This window comes from Corylus avellana, chromosome 3 (genome assembly GCF_965113065.1).
Source record: "Corylus avellana chromosome 3, dhCorAvel1.hap1.2, whole genome shotgun sequence".
NCBI lineage: Eukaryota > Viridiplantae > Streptophyta > Magnoliopsida > Fagales > Betulaceae > Corylus > Corylus avellana.
This window is the reverse complement of record NC_142492.1, coordinates 32749614-32767078: the sequence shown is the minus strand read 5'-3', so window position 1 is coordinate 32767078 and position 17465 is coordinate 32749614. Positions and strand designations below refer to the sequence as shown.

General features: G+C 36.1%; 2 protein-coding genes across 2 annotated transcripts; one reads left to right on the top strand and one right to left on the bottom strand.

Annotated features, from left to right (window-relative positions):
- Positions 1-1127: 1127 nt before the first annotated feature.
- Positions 1128-4665, top strand: LOC132174646 (NEP-interacting protein, putative (DUF239)). Its single transcript, XM_059586281.2, has 7 exons — positions 1128-1778; positions 1864-1950; positions 2116-2325; positions 2696-2860; positions 3185-3238; positions 3322-3468; positions 4024-4665. Exons 1-7 carry the CDS (start codon positions 1401-1403, stop codon positions 4399-4401), a joined length of 1419 nt encoding a protein of 472 aa, XP_059442264.1. The 5' UTR covers positions 1128-1400; the 3' UTR covers positions 4402-4665.
- Positions 4666-8454: 3789 nt separating this feature from the next.
- On the bottom strand, positions 8455-17189 carry LOC132176336 (2-oxoglutarate (2OG) and Fe(II)-dependent oxygenase superfamily protein). Its single transcript, XM_059588513.2, has 9 exons — positions 16884-17189; positions 14850-15020; positions 13815-13977; positions 13517-13634; positions 12106-12175; positions 11952-12032; positions 11094-11150; positions 10889-11000; positions 8455-9312 (listed from the first exon to the last, which is right to left on the bottom strand). The coding sequence occupies exons 1-9, from the start codon at positions 17091-17093 to the stop codon at positions 8834-8836; spliced, it is 1461 nt and encodes a 486-aa protein (XP_059444496.2). The 5' UTR covers positions 17094-17189; the 3' UTR covers positions 8455-8833.
- Positions 17190-17465: the final 276 nt, after the last annotated feature.

Sequence of the window (17465 nt, the reverse complement as noted above, 5' to 3'; positions counted from 1 at the left end):
CAAGTTGCATATTCTGGAAAAACCTACAACATGGCACAATTATGATATCCTTTTTACCTAGTCCAGTAGCCTCATCCATTTGGTAGTGTAGATCCTAATTTTATCCTAATTTTACCATCAGATCACCCATAATATTTTACCCGAAGCAGTAGTCAAACTAGGAGTGACATGTAAAGAAAGAAAATAATGCTTAAGGTCCCTACCGCCTTAAATGATCAGCCGGGCCCCTTGATGTTATTGACGTCGGTTTCATCTGTAGATGATGTGAATAAAATTGCAACTGAACAAGAGATAAACATCGTTTGGGTAGGCAGAAAGGTTTAACGCATGGTTCGATAATTTGTAACCACAAATGTTTAGTTCTTTGTATCGAAACTCGCTCCGTTTATGTAGCCTTGATTCGTTCTACCATTTATACATAGAGATCTTCAAATGAGAAAGAAAAATGGAAGATATAGGCTTGTATTTGTTAGAAGCAAATATGCAGTATTTTAGCAGCAAAGAAGGCAGATGGTCTACAGTTCCTGTCTGATATTAGTTTGGTCTAATGTAAAATCATTACAAGAGCCTTTTGATTATCAACAAACTGATACTAATAGTCAAAAGAAATTACACCCATTTGGAAAGCAAGGAATTTTATTCATCATCATGGCACACTTGATGTGATGATTTGAATGGCCCACCAAATGTTCAAATGCGCTGTTTTAACTTTTACTCCACTTCATAGTGGTACAGCACCATTAGCTCATTTTTCCTGACTGCTACTGTACAAAAATAAACATAGAATATAAGGTAAGTAACACACCCTCCCTATCTAGAACCCAGAATGAAGTTTATTCCCAAATTGGAACCTTTGTTTCAAACATGAAAGTAAAATAAAAATAAAAAAAAAGAAGGAAAAAATGAAAAGAAAGAGGACAAAATGGTGACCAGAATGAAGTTGGATTCCCTCTCTTCAAAATCAGAGAAAAGAACAAAAGAGATTCTGCACTCATTTGCCTAGTTTTCAATCCTAATCTTATTCTTCTTTGTATTAGCGTATCAGTCTTTGTATTCACTAGACTCTATACCCGAAGACACTTTTCTCTCTCTCTCTTTCTCTCTCAAGTTTTGGGAAAATTAAAAAACTCTTTTGACCACAGGCTGTTATGGGTTAGACTTGGAAAAGCACAACCCCACCAGGAGGCAGGGTCTATTTTAATCTGCTCGTGCTTGAAATTTCTTTGGTGTCAGAACAGAAAACCAAGACAATGCACCAGTCTCCCGGACAGAGATAGTGAGTGTGAGAGAGAGAGGGAGAGAGAAAGGGTTTGTTTATTTATAATTTATATGCTGTAAAATGGTGAGGAAGTGAGCACGAAGTTGGGATTTTTCTTGGAGGAGTGGTTTTTGAGTTTTGTATGGACATGAAGAGAGATTCAGTTCCATGGACAAAACAAAGAAAAGAGCCATCTTGTGAGATTCATCACACAACAGGACAACCCCAATGCATACAAGCACAAATTGTTGCACCAAAGAAAACAACAACACAAGAACATTCCTCTAAACTTGCTTCACCTGCTTCCTACAACACTCCTTCCATCATTCCCATGCTTCTTGTTGCTTTCCTTCTTGTAGCTTCCCTGCTTAGCCCTGTCCTGCCAACCCCCATTGTGTCAGATTCCGGCCACTCTCCACCGGCCAACCAATCTTTTCACCCGGGTTCAGAGTTGCACAAGCTGAGGAGGGTCAGAGCTTATCTCAGGAAGATCAACAAGCCAGCAGTGAAGACAATTCAGGCATTTATATACCTTTGACTTTCATGGTATATTTTTGTTGTGTTTGAGGCTTAGCGATCTGAGTTTTCTTGTTTTCTTGCTGCAGAGCCCTGATGGTGATGTTATAGACTGCGTGCTATCTCATCTCCAACCATCTTTTGATCATCCAGAGCTCAAAGGACAAAAACCATTGGTAATTTCACATTTTGTTTTTTTTTTTAGTTTCCATCAAGATCACTGAAACTCAAACAAGCAAAGAGCAGAAATTTGCAAATGGGTATCTCAACATTGCATAAACAGTTTATTTTTCTTGGATTTGTTTTTGATAATTTGAGAATAAAAGGCTTCAGTGCAACAGGATCCACCCCAGAGGCCAAAAGGCCATGACACTACAGACACAGTTGCAGAGAGCTCTCAGCTATGGACAGAATCTGGTGAATCATGCCCAGAGGGAACTGTTCCAATTAGAAGAACTACAGAAAAGGATGTTTTAAGAGCAAGTTCAATTGGAAGATATGGGAGAAAACCAAGACGAGTGCGGAGAGACTCTTCAGGCAGTGGTCATGAGGTTAGTATTCTAAAGCAAAATTGAATATAAACAGTTACCGTTACTGCTTGAGCATTTTTTTTTTCCTTAAGCTGAAAGGTGAATCTGTTATGTCATTTCCGTTCTTTCTCATTCCTATAACCACTGCACCAAAAAGGCTAGTTTCTAGCAAAAAGGCCAATTTCCCTTCCTACATTCACTGCAATCAAACAGGGGATTCTGGTAAATAAGAACAGGGAGAAGGCAATTGTAAAAATTGGCTTTTTGTCACAACAGAGTACTCTGTTTTAAGTTATAGCGGATTCATATGTTAATAGGAATGTAATTCAGAAAATGGGTTTGCTTATCTATATTTTTCAGTATCCAAGTGCTGATAATTTCCTTATTGCAGCATGCAGTTTTGTTTGCAAATGGAGATCAGTACTATGGAGCAAAAGCAAGTGTAAACGTGTGGGCGCCCAGTGTAGTTGATGAATATGAATTCAGCTTGTCACAAATATGGGTCATTTCTGGTTCTTTTGGTCACGATCTAAATACCATTGAAGCTGGTTGGCAGGCAAGTTTATCATTGTCTAATTCCATACATATTCTTTATGAACAATATATTGAACTTTCCCATGTAAGTTGTAGAAACTTCCAAACAAATTTTATGCACCCATGCAAGATACATCTTTTCTTTTGAACTCAGTGAAGTTTTGTACATATGCCACTTAATTAATTCCTTGGTATCAGAAAGATTTTCTATAGTGGTCGTTAACTCATCCAAAACTCAAGATGTTTGCTCTGATACGATGTGAAATCGGACAAGAAAAAATAGATTTAATCATTTAATTTATATTCTAACATCGATTTTTATGATATTGCAACCATAATTCTTCAGGTTAGCCCTGAGCTATATGGAGACAACAACCCAAGATTCTTCACTTATTGGACAGTGAGTACTATGTAGCTCTGTTTCCTGTTATATATTTAGAGACAAATTGCTAGTGCTAATTGGAGATGCAATTTCAATCACAGACGGATGCATACCAAGCAACTGGGTGTTACAACTTACTCTGCTCTGGCTTTGTTCAAACCAACAACAGGGTTGCTATTGGAGCAGCAATCTCTCCAAGGTCCTCCTACAATGGCAGACAATTTGATATTGGCTTAATGGTTTGGAAGGTATGTTTTAGTTGACAAATGATAGAATTAAATTAAATCAAAATAATGAAAGTCCCATTTGTTATATTGAGATCTACTGTTACTTGGTAAACTTCATAGTTGGCATAAATTCTGATTAATAAACTGAGAAGCAAAATATCCTTTCTTAACATAGTTGTTTCTTTCCATTTTTTTCTTCCTCCTATTTTAGAGTTAAAGAAGTCTAAGATTCTCTTCTTTTCCTTTTAAAAAGACTTCCTGATGCATCGGCTTTTCTTCTTTCTTCTTTAATCAAGCACTCATTTACTAAATTAAAAAAATAAATAAAGGGGTTTGTCCCACCATCTTTAATAGCTTGAAGACTTGAAACCTCGTTTTTTTTCTTTTTGAAGACTTACTCTTACATGTATGGTTGTGACTTCTTTTCCCTCCTATGTAATTAGTACTAGATAATAAGACAATTAGACCCATAAGGGAAAACTAATCATGTTTGGTCTTATGCAGTCCAAGACATTATTAAAAAGAAGCAGACCTATAAAACAAAAAAGTTACTAAAACATAATTGTTTGTGTTCAGGATCCAAAGCATGGACATTGGTGGTTGGAATTTGGATCTGGTCTACTGGTTGGATATTGGCCTGCATTCCTGTTTAGTCACTTGAGAAGTCATGCTAGCATGATTCAGTTTGGAGGAGAGATTGTAAATTCTCGATCATCAGGTTTCCACACATCCACTCAAATGGGTAGTGGCCATTTTGCAGAAGAAGGATTTGGAAAAGCATCCTATTTCAGAAACTTGCAGGTGGTCGACTGGGATAATAACTTGCTTCCATTAACAAACATTCATCTCTTGGCTGATCATCCAAGTTGTTATGATATAAGACAAGGGAAAAACAACGTTTGGGGAACATACTTTTACTATGGGGGTCCTGGAAGGAATGTAAGATGTCCATGAAGAAAATGTCACAGGAGAGAGTAGCCTTATTTTTTCTCGGATTCTGTGTTTTTTTTTTTTTTTTTTTTTTTTTATGTCAAATTTGGGGTTTTAGATTGCATCTTAGGCCTTAGTCTGGTTTGAGTGTTATAATAGTTTTTCCCACAAAATTCCATTTTTACTAACGGGTTACCAATTGTTCATCCCACCAGCTTTGGGATTATGTAAATTTATGGAAATACAAATTGTCAATAACAATGAGTACTTGTGCTCCCTGTTCTTTTACCTCTTCTTCTAACTCTTTAAATTACAAAGGGGAAACACCAATATATATTGCAGGCAGGAACTCATGGTCAACAAATGATTACTACTTCATATCCATTAAACCTACCTCTGCTCTTTCCATTTTTAGATAAAAACCCGTATTCAAAGCATTTACATTTGACTTACTAAATTTAATGTTCATTAGTTATTAAAAAAAAAAAAAATACATTTATCTATTTTAACAACCCACTTTTTCAAAGTACTTACATCCGGCTCTCTATTTAAGCAATCTGCTTTTACTATTTCATTTAAATATTTATTTTCAGCGATTTCTTTATTCTTTTTTAACATCTTGACCAAAATAACTCTAAATCTTAAAGTCTCTTGGAAATTTGGAAAGGTCAATGCAAGTGGCATTATATTCTAACGCACCCTTTATATATGGTGTTGCATGTGCTGATGAAGAAAATTCTAAAAACTTAACTGACAGATTTAGCCATATCCTAACTTGCACTCCAGCTTTCAAAATATTAAAATTTCGAATCCGACAACAATGTACCTGAGTGACCATTATAGAAGTCCTGGAAAAACCTTAAGAGAGTGAAATCCAAGCAACCCCAACAAGAAGCTAGCTTGTGCTTCCAGCATTGACTTGGAGTCTAGAATTCATTGAATACTAAAATGGGAAACATATAATTTAAGCACCACCCCCATCACCCTTTGAGCCAAATGTCCTAATCTTAAGAAGTCAATGACGTAATCAGTTGGACCAACTCAGCTAACCCTTAAATCATCTCCAGCTGAGCATAACAGTAGCCTATTCTAGTAGAATCTTAGTGTATTTTCAAAGTAGACAATGATGAAAGAGCAGTGGTCCTCTTTGGCTCTTTATACTAAAATATTGGATGAACATTAACCTAAAAGTGAGCAAAACCAAACCACTGTTTTACCTTGAGAGCCAAGAAAAATGACCTGATCCTGCAAGTATATTGCAGAAGAGTTTCATATGTTGATGCAGGGAATGTTTGGTTAGGGTCATTGAAGTTGTCAGCTAGCATGAAAGGCACGGATGCCGACAGTGACACCTTGTAGGACAGAAGCAGGAAAAGCAAAAGGCACACAAAAAGCGGGTTTCTTTTGTTTGCGTGGGGGAAGGGAGAGGGAGGAGGGGGAGCAACTCCAAACATAAACTGGTCCTTTCGCTTTATTCATGAGTTGTATGACATGACGAAACAAACAAGTTGCTAATAATTTTTTTTTACTTCTTCAGCTTACTAAAATACTAGATATTGCATAACTTTCTATCAAAAAAATAGATTTGGTATTGGACCCCTATCAAAAAAGTTCAAAAGAAAAAGTATCACCGTTTAATCACTATGCACCAATCAGATTTGAAATTTGAAAAAAAAAAAAAAAAAAAAAATCCCAAAAAGAGAAAGCCAAGTCCTAAGAATCTTTATGATAAAGTAAATAATTTGGGCAGGGAAATAAGGAAGGCGTTCAGAGCATAGAACCAAAAGGAAAATGCTTGAGGTGCCACAACTTTTACTACAGTTTCTTTAGAAACTTGACGTGACGATCCATATTAGTAAAAATGATTAAACTCTTATAACCATGTGAAGAGTGAAAATGTTTAATCAGTTTACTAATTATAGATTAGCATGTTAAGTTTGTAGAGAACTTGTAGTAAAACAGTGGTATCCCCAACAACACTCGAACAAAAATGAATATTAGTCGCTCCTAAATGTTTTTTACTAAAAAACTAAAATTTTGTAGTGGTAGTTGTTTAGACAACAGTTTGTTTTTTAAGACGACAATATTGCCTTTGTTGGATAAAAAACATAAGAGAAGCATTACAAAAACTCCTTAGATTGAAATTAATTAAGTCCTAAGACAACATTTGTCAATTCAAAAAATTCTTATAGTAATTTCCATTGTTATGCAACCATTACGGATAATTTCCTTAAGACGACTGTAATTTTCTAATGGCCAAAGTCTGTCGCCCCTTTTCTTTATGGGCAAATATGAAAGACAAGAACGGAGGGTTCAGGGAAGATGATAATTAGTGCACATTTGAGAGATGGTGAGGGGAGGAATGAGATGGTAATGCATCCTATGATGAAGTTGGATGCAGTCCTTTTGGAAAGGTTATGTGCGCAGTCTTCGCTAGCTAGGGCTATAAATGAACCGAATTGTTCATAAACAGCTCAAATTCAACTCACATGAACTCAATTCTTTATTAAATGAACCGAACTTGAATAAAAATTTAATTTTTTTCATTAAATTATCCGAATTTGCATAAACTTAGCTCGACTCATATAAGCTCATATAAACTTTTATTACTTAATTTGTACTATTTTCTATAATATAATTTTTAACTCTGTAAAGAGATAAAAGAAAAATTTTATTTTTAATGTGATAGATATAACTTTAGTTCTTGTTACGGTGAATGTTGACATAGATATGTGTTTATGTGTGTTGTTTGTACAGTTGACCGCACGCCAATAGTTCAACCAAGGAGACTTGCTAAGACAGGAAATAATCAAAAAGTGACTCATCGAAAGTATTAATAGAAAACACTCTGATGCTTAAGTCAGTAAAACATTCAAGAGAAATAACCCAATGAAATGAGAGTAGGGAGGGAAATATGTGCATAGCTCATAATAGGGACCATTACATTCATTTATAGGAAAGTGAACTTGATACGGCAAGGGCCAAAGGTAAAGGGACCAATATGAAAGATGACATATACTCATGATGTTGTCAATTGGGGACATGGCTGATGCGTGCATCAATGGTGTGCACGCTCTTGGGACCCCTTGCATCGTGGGAAATGCAATCTACCACTAAGGGCTTGGTTGATGCTATCGATGCTACTAATCATTCAACCGAGGGGGAAGATCATTTCGATGGTGCAACTAATGTAGAAGTCTCTTTTGAGGCTACAGCTAAGGGCGATGGGAGGGTTGATGCCAAGGTTTAGTGTTCCGTCTAATGATGAGGGTGGCACGAATGTCTCGCCTTCGTTATGACTTCTGTATTTGTTTTTCCTTTGTAATTTTCTTTTTTCGTTTGGACCTTAGAATTTAATGGAATCCTTTTTATAAATTTATGTCTTTACTTTGCCTTTTATTCTTGTTTTGAATGTCTTCAAGAAGTAGTTCAATTAGCTGAATCACGCCTAATAAAGCGGATATCACTAGTTCGAATTTTCTTCTTCCGTCTTGTATGAACATGTCAAATATATATATATATATATATATATATATATATATATATATATATATATATATATATTATTTTGAATGTCTGAGCCACAGAATGGGTGATCGAGTGGAAAGCCTCGTCAATTAAGCGGTCAAATCGAGGTGCCCTGTTCAACAGGGCACTAAGTGAGGTCCTTGCCTCCTTGGTGCCTTGGTCGGTTTGTAAGTGAGCCAAGGTCTTCTGGGCCTTGGGCCTCGTTAGTAATGTGACCAAGTGAGGTACCTTGACTCAAGTGTATCTTTAGTAATTGACGAAAAATAATGTGACTCAATGAACCGCGATAGTAATTGTGATGTTGAAAAATATCGCCGGTACCACTAGTGAACCATATCCTTTGAGATGGTTTGCCCGTTTTCTATGTTAAATTCAGATGCAAAACAAATAAATAAAATAAAATGAAGGCTCGAAGAGAATTTTTTTCACGTGTTGAACATCTAAAACAATGCAAGTAATTGCAGCACTAGGGTTCTGCTTAAATTAGTTTCTCACGTACCTTGCAGTCAGCATGCCTACTATAAGAATGCTTTCAAAAGTCAGCTTCAATTCGTTCGGTTTCCCTTTCTCACTTTGAATCTCATCTTCATATTTAAATGCTTCATTCATTCTGGACAAAATTTAGCTACAAACTGTTTGTAACTAATTTATACAAACCAGTCTAATAAAGTGACGTGTTCTTACATGCTTTCTTATTAATGCTATTAAAAAAATATGTGAGAAGCACATGTTAAGGGACACATGTCCCTTCATTAAACTGATTTGTAGCTAATTTATCTCCATTCTTAAGCCACATAATCACCGCTTCCTGCAGCCTACAATCATGATGAGGGAGCGCCATGCTGAAAGGTGCAGCTTTTGAGAACAGTATGACAGAGCCACCTTTAAGTGGAAAAATTATAGCCAAAAATCACTTCTCATTGAACATCTAAGCACCATCCCATTCAGACAGCAAAACAATTCCCTCACAGTTAGTGCAACTGAGTTTTGTAATCGCATTGTCAATAAAACTAATAAGACCTTCTGCAGTAAAGACCTGGGAACCGTACGTTCTTGTAGTATCCAACTCCCTCAACTCATCCACCAAATCTTTCTTTGTATCAAAACAGCAACTATGTTGTTTGTGTATCATCTCATACACTCTTTCCAAGCCCGTACGCAGATGAAGGAACCTGGGATCATCTAGAGTTTCCCTCATATCCAAGAAACCATGATTTCCTGCCAGACCACCAACAGATTTGATCTTGCACACGATCTTCCGTACAGATCCAAGGTTCAAAGCTAAATGCTCAGCTACTGGGGACAAACTCCGAATGGATTTGCAGTCTCTTAGTAGATGGCATAGTTGGACCAAATTCGCCAAGCAGAAGTATGTTAAGAAAACAAAGAAATCATAAAAGTTCATGCCTGTTGAAAAAGAGGTGATTAGTACAAATATAGCATCAATATAACCCCAGTACAGCAACATTCTCCCAATTCAACTAGCAGGTAAGGCATGCACAATGGACACATTATTAGTTCTCAACTTAAATGTATACCACCCACAGAATGTCATGGCAACTCTTCCAAATATGCTATCATTTCATCTACTAATGATGGAAATAAATGGGGGCTCAATACCATTGTAACACTCCGGTCTCATATTGACATGATGAGTAGTCCACATAGAGAGTGGGTGGTTTATAAAAGATGCTCATGAGTGTTAAGTCTTATATTGCTTACTTATTAGGTGAAACTGAACTTTATAAGTAATTCTAGGAAAGTTCCAAAATGACTGGTCATTTTAAGGTAATAGCGCAAACATGACTAGCACTTTTTCCCGGGTCGTTATAAATGGTATCAAATTCACCTAGTAATGCGTCATGTGGTACTAAAGTCCTATACTGCTTACTTACTAGATGAAACTGAGCTTTATAAGTGATTATAGAGAAGGTCCAAATTAACTAGTCTTTCTGAGGTGATAGCGCAAATGTGCTTAGCACTTTCCCTGAGTCATTACAGCCATCCTCCATGCAAGTTTATTATGGTTGAAACTTGAATAGCCCCTTCATCAATAAGCTACTTTGATTGTTGGATTGAGCCAGGTTGAGCCTGACCTACTCTAATTGTTACTTTGGTTCATTTTCATTCACATTTCAGGTGAATGGGCCAGCTCTAGTCCAACCCAACCCAAGTATAGCATCCTTAGTCACTCAAATGCACCCTCAAATTGTAAACAGTTCAGCACCAGTCTGGGGGCACTTGCAATGAAGAAGAGCTTAAGAACTTATTGGGAACCCAAATCAGTCTTAAATTACATCATAATTAAAATGGAAGCTAAGTACTACAGTTGGACAATCACATCTTCTATTACAAGGAGCTTACTGACACTGCCTGTTTGTAAAATCAATATGGTGATTCAGATTCAAGCTCCTGGAGTTTTCTCCAGCAGTTACCAACAGATTACCTGTGGTGACTACTATAGAATAATACAAAAAGGCTGATCTACTCTGGTGGTTTTGGAATTCTTTGGCTAGATTTTCTTTCTCATCAATTGTCCACTTGAGGCTTTTGTTTTTTAACAACATGATAAATTCTAGAGTATGTTAGAATTTTCTATTACTACTAGCTGTTTTAAGACAATATTTCAGTCATGTCTTGTTGAAACCAGAAAGGTCTATATTAACTTAATTTTTTTTCCGCCTAAGTTGGGATATTAGATGACAGTTTTGCATGTCTTATGGCATGTCAAAGCGTAGGTTTAGTACACGGATAAGATGCCACGTCATTAATTTAAAATCTTCCAGTAAGTTACAACTCTAATTCCAGGAACCTTTGCTTACAAGCCATGCTTCCCCTAAAAACAATATCTTAGGATGGAATTGGATAGCATAAAAGGAAGAGGAAGAAAAAAAAAGTATTTGCACATGTTTAACAAACTGCAACGATTGTTAATACATCTATCCGGGTGGAATTAAGTAATTCTCCAATATTCATACTACACCTGTGTTGGCCGCAAGATTGCGCTGGCAGAGACCTTCAAAATCATCACATATATCCCTGATGTCTTCTATGTATTCCTTAGCCTCATTGTAGTCCCTCAAAAGTAAATTCCACTATAAGAAAGATAAAATTAATAAGACAAATGCAAGTCCAATTAGTATAGGCCCAAATGTTAATTTCAATATATGAATCTAGTATCTACTTACCACCCAAGAAAGGTTATAGGCGTTGAACCAGTTGTGGTTTATTGATATTGTATCTTCCTGAAAACGGTACGAATGCATATTTAAGAGCTACTGACATCAAGCTGGTAGAAAATTCTAAATAAATTAGAGTATAATATTTTGAATGCAGTGCCTGCAAACGAGCATTCAAGTCACATTTTAAGATACCTCTAAGCCTAAACATGTGATGGAGGTTGGGTAAAATCCAAAAAATTTAAGGAGCTCAGACTACACAGTACGAGAAATCTCACATGCCACATCAGTTCTACTCTAGAGGGATCCTAGTTAGATCACATAGTCCAATCAAAAAATGGGGCGATGCCATTTACCATCCAAAAGTACATAACTACTGTTTGACAATGATTCTAAGGAGAGAAAACCCAAAACCAGTATCATCCCTCATAAGCATGGCCCCACATGTCTTTGCTCTATGTTATCAAATCGACCAGTAAAGAAACAGTGTCCCAACTCTAGAATCAAGGGCATCAATGCATTAGGTTTCCATAAACTTGATGAGGGTACCAAAATTCTAAAACAGACTCCAGATACTGAGATGAAGAAACACAAGTTGCAGAATGATGCAGCTTATATATATATATATCAAATATAAGATAAAGTTTATTGAGAAATCAGCGTGAACTAGAGAATTTTATGATGCAGCTTATTTAAACCCTTAAGCTAAAGCTGAACAGGAGAGGTAACACTATTGTTGACTTGAACGACCTTTTCAAAACTAATTGCATGTTTGCTAAAGACTTGAGATTTAGAAAGAAAAGCACAAAGAAAACTATATACAATTTGCACCACCTAAAAAACAAAAAGAACAAAAGATTAAGATACCAGGTTATGAACTTGATGATACCATCCACTAGGCACAAAGATTATTTCATTCTGTTCTTGAGTGCACTCCAACCAGATAGCCTGCACCATGAACACACACAGAAGTCTGAAGGGAACTTAAAATGCTACTTGAAGATCTAGTCTGGCAAGTTACCTCCTTAAAACCAGGAAATTCTTTTTCACTGACATCATCAAGTATATTATATACAGAACTCTTCATGTTCCTGAATGTAAATTGAAAAGGCAATTAAAATTAACAAGGCCAAAAGATGTGCATTAGAAACTACCTTTTACCATCATCATTATTATTTTGGATCAACTACAAACTACAAACAATAAACGCACATCAAACATACTATTGAAGTTGACATAAAATTAGCAAGTGTATGAGATGGACCTAAGGTCAAATGACCTAATTCTTTCCCCTCCCCACATCATTCTACACAATCCATTGGATCAGTTGGATTTGTCAACATGAGCAGTCCAAATGAAAGGTCAACACATTCTTTTAGGAATCAATAAGCTCACCGCTATCGTTCTAATGTTCATACTGGTTCAAGATAGGAACATCCTCTGGCAGGCATGCAATCCCACACCCCCCCGGGGCCCCCCAAGGACAACAAAACAAATAGAAAGAGAGAGAGTATCCCATCATGAGCTGCTGGGTTGGACCCATAAAGCAATAGGATGCAAGGTTTCAGCATACAGAGGTAGATTAAACTTACGCAGCAAATGTATTCTTACTTAAAATTTGAATCACATATTGATCAGAAAAGAGGAATTAGTACTTTTTTTTTTTTTTACTTTTATCCCTAGGGATAGGAAGCATGTTCAGATTGATAATGACACTCAATGAAATAGAAAGAGAAATGAACAGAAGCTTACCAAACTGATGTGTAGCTCATTCATTGGAGAAAAACAAAACAATTAATTAAGAGAGAAATGTAACGAGTACCAATGAATGAGCTAGAAAAAAGTTTAGTAAGCCTCTGTGAGTAAAAGATTTAGTACCCCTAGTATTTCTCAAATAGAAAACAGGCTCAGAATAGGCACCAACAAAAGAAAATCTAAGATTCTTCCTATGTCACTGACTATAACAGAACAACGCCTCAATAAGACAACTACATAATATTGCTTCCCAATTGTTATCACACCTTCATGCTAAATACTCTCAGAAAAAATATGTGGAAATCAAAGTTTTAGTAGTTTTATAATATAGTATTATAATCATCAACCTGTTAGACGTAAGCAACAGACTGTTGCCAAAAGAAAATGTTGTAAAGGCAGATTATTGTAAAGGAATAGACAAAGTGGCCAAGGCGGCTGTCAGTTGCAACTGATATCATGAGAAAGTGGATAAACATCTAAGCTTGCTATAACAGTTAATTATTGCATTAAAATAGAAAATACCAACTTATTTATCTTTGAAAATCCACATATGGAATATAGAATATGTCTGATTTGATATATAACGTTACTATATTGGACAAGAAATTATTTGCATACCTGTCAAACACAAGATTATATATAACGTTACTATATTGGACAAGAAATTATTTTCATACCTGTCAAACACAAGATTACATTGAGAAGGAGACAGAAAAAGCCATTGTTTCTTCCCACACACATTTGCTGACCAACTATATGACCTGAAAACATCAGCATGAAGGGGAGTCCAAGATCCTGCATGAAAAATTATAAACTAGGTAACTGCCCATGTGATATACATTTAAGGATAGAAAGGACAACCAGCTCTCTATTGAAAGGAAGCAAAAGCTTTTTGTCCCCTTAAAATAAGTGGAATATAAATTACATAATATGTGTGTACCAAGAATGAGAAATTTGTTATGTTGGTGCTCAAACCTTTTGCTCCCATGTAAACAAAACGATAGTCAGAGCAACTTATTTCATTATTCGCTTGATAAGTGTCGGGATCCTTATGCATACGATAATTGTCGAGATACAGATTGAGCCAATCATCACAGAAAAACAATGGAGTTGTGTACGCTAAATATTCTGGGTACTCCTGAGCATCAGATTAAGAGGATAAAGGCAACAAATCAGGTTACCGAGTTGACAATAATCTAATATATACCCTCAGACGCGACAAACTGACACTGGCAAAGTGACACTGCCCTACCAAATTAAATGGTGAAATTGAAAAATTACTCTTTATAAGGAACAAAAATAATGACTCAAAGGTTTGATTAATATGGATAACTGAATGATTTTAATGCTAGCAAAGCAAGTTTATACAATTACTTATCCGTGATTCCATGAAAAGATGCATATTAGCAGACTTGAGAAAGAACTATATTAAGAGTTCACTTTCCATCTTTGTATGAATAGACCACACACCTTGCAGCTAAATCATTACAAAAGTACAGTGGGGCATTGCAGCTTATTTTACTCAAAACCACATATATGGATCATAGCAAATTTCACTCCAGTATGCTGACACATACAAACCTGGAGCAACCTTTGTGTGACATACTAATTACAAAACTACTGTAAAGAAAGCCCATGATATGCCTAGAAAAGGTCTTAAAAGTAAAGAATACATGTAACAACATGTCAAAACTTCCGACATCTATTTTTAAATTACTTGGTCTTTTTTACCTGATAATAAAAGTTGCTAGCATGATACAGCTATGTCTAATTTCTAGTAAATTAAATCATTGAACAACCGTAATGACTCGACCACTTGAAAACCATCTCATGTAATGAGTAAACACTAGTGCAGCCAATTTACTATGTAAGTTGACTAAATATCTATCAAGTAGAAGTTTTATCAAACCAAGTTAAAATTGACTCATATTCTTACTACTTGTGGAAAGACAATAGTCTATGTATGTGTAACGTAAGCAGAAAAATTGACAAAACAAATTTCTGTCACACCTTCACAAAATGCCAGTCCTTTAAGTATAGCACAGGATGGCCATTACTTTGATTTGTTGAAGCACTACCCAGTTCCTGCAATGAATTGTCCAGCCAGTGGTCAACGAACTCTGAAACAGACATCTCCACTCTTTTCTGATCTGTGAAATCTCTAGTACCACAGTCTGCAACCTATAAGTGCCAATGTAACAAGTGAGTTCAATTGAGAATAATCTGATTTATCAATGAAAAAACTAGCATGCTGTAGATTTTATATTTTTGCTTGACAATTAAACATGGTTAGTAGCACAATATCTAATCACAAAATGTGATTAGTCATCAACAAGTTAACAAATCATTAGACGGATCATATCTCAGACTTGACATTACAAGAGTTAAACATTCAATTTTATGCATTTCCCCTTCAATTTTAAAGAAAGGAAATTACTCAACAAATTTAAACCCTTTTCTCCATTCTTCCTAAGAAATTACTCAACAAATTTAAACCCTTTTCTCCATTCTTCCTAAGAATCAAAATGAAGAATACTTTCTCTTGCATTTCCATATTCTTATTGTTCAAACTCTTTTCTGATGAATAATCATTTATTGACAGAAAAAGGCAAAGCCCTCATCTACGAGAACTATATAGGAGAGACAAATACCCTACAAGCGACAAATATCTAAAAAGGAAACAAGACCTAAAAGACTCAAAGAAGAGAAATTTGGAACATAAACTACAGCCCAAACCAAAAGAGATCTCAAAACGAATATTTTAAACAAAGCATGTTGGACTCGCAATCCTCAAAGAGACGCCAATTCCTTTCTCTTCAAATGCTCCACATAAGGAACGCAGGAATAGCCTCTGGGATGTCCCCACCCTTAAGTTTTCCAACAATGAAGCAGCTCTATGATATTGCTTGGCATAGCCCACAAAACTCTAAACAAGTTGAGAAACAAGTGCCAAAGATAACTAATGTACTCACAATGAATGAGAAGGTGATTAACAATCTCCTCATTCTTTTTGTATAAGCAACACCATTCTACAAGAGTGAAACCCCGCCTTCTAAAATTATCAACCGTGAGGATTCTGCCAAAGTTGTTGTCCATGTAAAGAAAGTCATGCGGGGTAGAGCTAACCTTTTGAACATTTTTTAGGGGAACAAACAAGGCTCTTTAGACTGTAAAGATTTATAATAGCTCCACTTCAAAGCCATGATTGCTAGTTGGGTTCCAAAACATTCTATCTGTATATGGGTTTTGACGAGTATAACATATTAAGAAAAGAGGCAAGCGATTCCAGCTCCCAATCCTAGACTGTCCTAGTGAAACTTGGATTCCAATGGTAGAAGTGCCATAGGAATCCAAGTATTCCGAAACCAAGGCCTCTTTGTTCAAACTCTATCTACTACATATGATTGTCCTTGGAAATACAAACGATTCAGGGCATTTGGTGAACGATCTTTTGGTTCAGGCTCCACATAGTTGTTGGCTGCAGTCTCTCCAATTCATTGCATTTAGGCGCAAGCACAACTGTGTACACACAGACATGGGTGGGCACACTTGCACACACATTCTGGTTTGCTTTCTCTCTTAGTCATGGGCTAAGCTCCAATAGCATCATAAGAATTACAAACAAAAAAAGGTTTTTTTTTTTTTTTTTTTCCTTTCGTATACTCCAGGCTCACATTCACACATCTTACACTTTTCAGCAACTAAACAAAAAAAAAATCTGTATAGACAATGGTCATGCCCAACCTATTTTGAAATTTACTTGCTCCATTTCGTTACTTGAATTAGCAGGACAAAAAAAACAAAAAAGCATATTCAAGACCTCATATTTTTTGTCATCTTAAAACTATGTTTGGTATATAAAGGAACAGAAAAGGAAGAGTGAACTCCAAACAGACCATCATGGAAAATCAAAAGAGATAAATAAACCCATCACTCCACTGAATTCTTTCACTGCACTGGCAATAAACTTATAAACCATAAACTAATAAGGGTAACCAAAAAAGAACTTGCACATGTGATCAGCTATTGAACGATAAACAGCACCTGAACTCTGGATTTCCCGAAATGGGTAGAGAAGAATTGGAGATTGGGTTTTCCATTATCCAAGACCCAATCCTTGCAAGCCTTCCAATCATCCATGAGACCCGTCAGCACCACAGGCTGGTTCTTTTCCATATATTTCTGCACAAACTCACTGTAACTCACTTCTTTCCCATTCACCTTCTCTATGTGACCGCCAATTCTGATACCCATTTGTGGGTTAATCCAAAAAAGAAAAAAAGAAAATAAATTGAAAAGCCGAAATTAACTTGCGGATTTCTGAGTGTTTTGTAGGAAAACACGGTGAAGAAAATTTCTGAGCCGGTGTAATCACGCATTGTTATGTGCTCTCCGTCGTTTCTTTTTGGACGTTTTGGGCTAGTCTGGGCTGTTCTGCCCCAGATCCGGCCCAATACGCAAATAACCGTTCCGATCCGAAACCCCTTATTTTAAAAACGGGTTTCACATGACTATCATCTATCTATATGTTTTTTTTTTTTTTTTTTTTTGTTATGCAAGAGTTTTATAATTACTTTCATGTTAATGTGATTTGCTCTTAATTTTCTCTCTTCCTTTTCTTTTGCT

What these genes read in the sequence shown, in the direction of transcription:
- LOC132176336 (XM_059588513.2), bottom strand. Translation starts at nt 17,093, where the DNA reads ATGGGTATCAGAATTGGCGGTCACATAGAGAAGGTGAATGGGAAAGAA. An exon ending in TCGGGAAATCCAGAGTTCAG is followed by an intron (nt 15,021 to 16,883) that starts GTGCTGTTTATC and finishes TGGCACTTATAG; the next exon opens with GTTGCAGACTGTGGTACTAG. An exon ending in CCTATAACCTTTCTTGGGTG is followed by an intron (nt 11,001 to 11,093) that starts GTAAGTAGATAC and finishes TCTTTCTTATAG; the next exon opens with TGGAATTTACTTTTGAGGGA.
- LOC132174646 (XM_059586281.2), top strand. Translation starts at nt 1,401, where the DNA reads ATGGACATGAAGAGAGATTCAGTTCCATGGACAAAACAAAGAAAAGAG. An exon ending in CAGCAGTGAAGACAATTCAG is followed by an intron (nt 1,779 to 1,863) that starts GCATTTATATAC and finishes TTCTTGCTGCAG; the next exon opens with AGCCCTGATGGTGATGTTAT. An exon ending in GATTCTTCACTTATTGGACA is followed by an intron (nt 3,239 to 3,321) that starts GTGAGTACTATG and finishes TTTCAATCACAG; the next exon opens with ACGGATGCATACCAAGCAAC.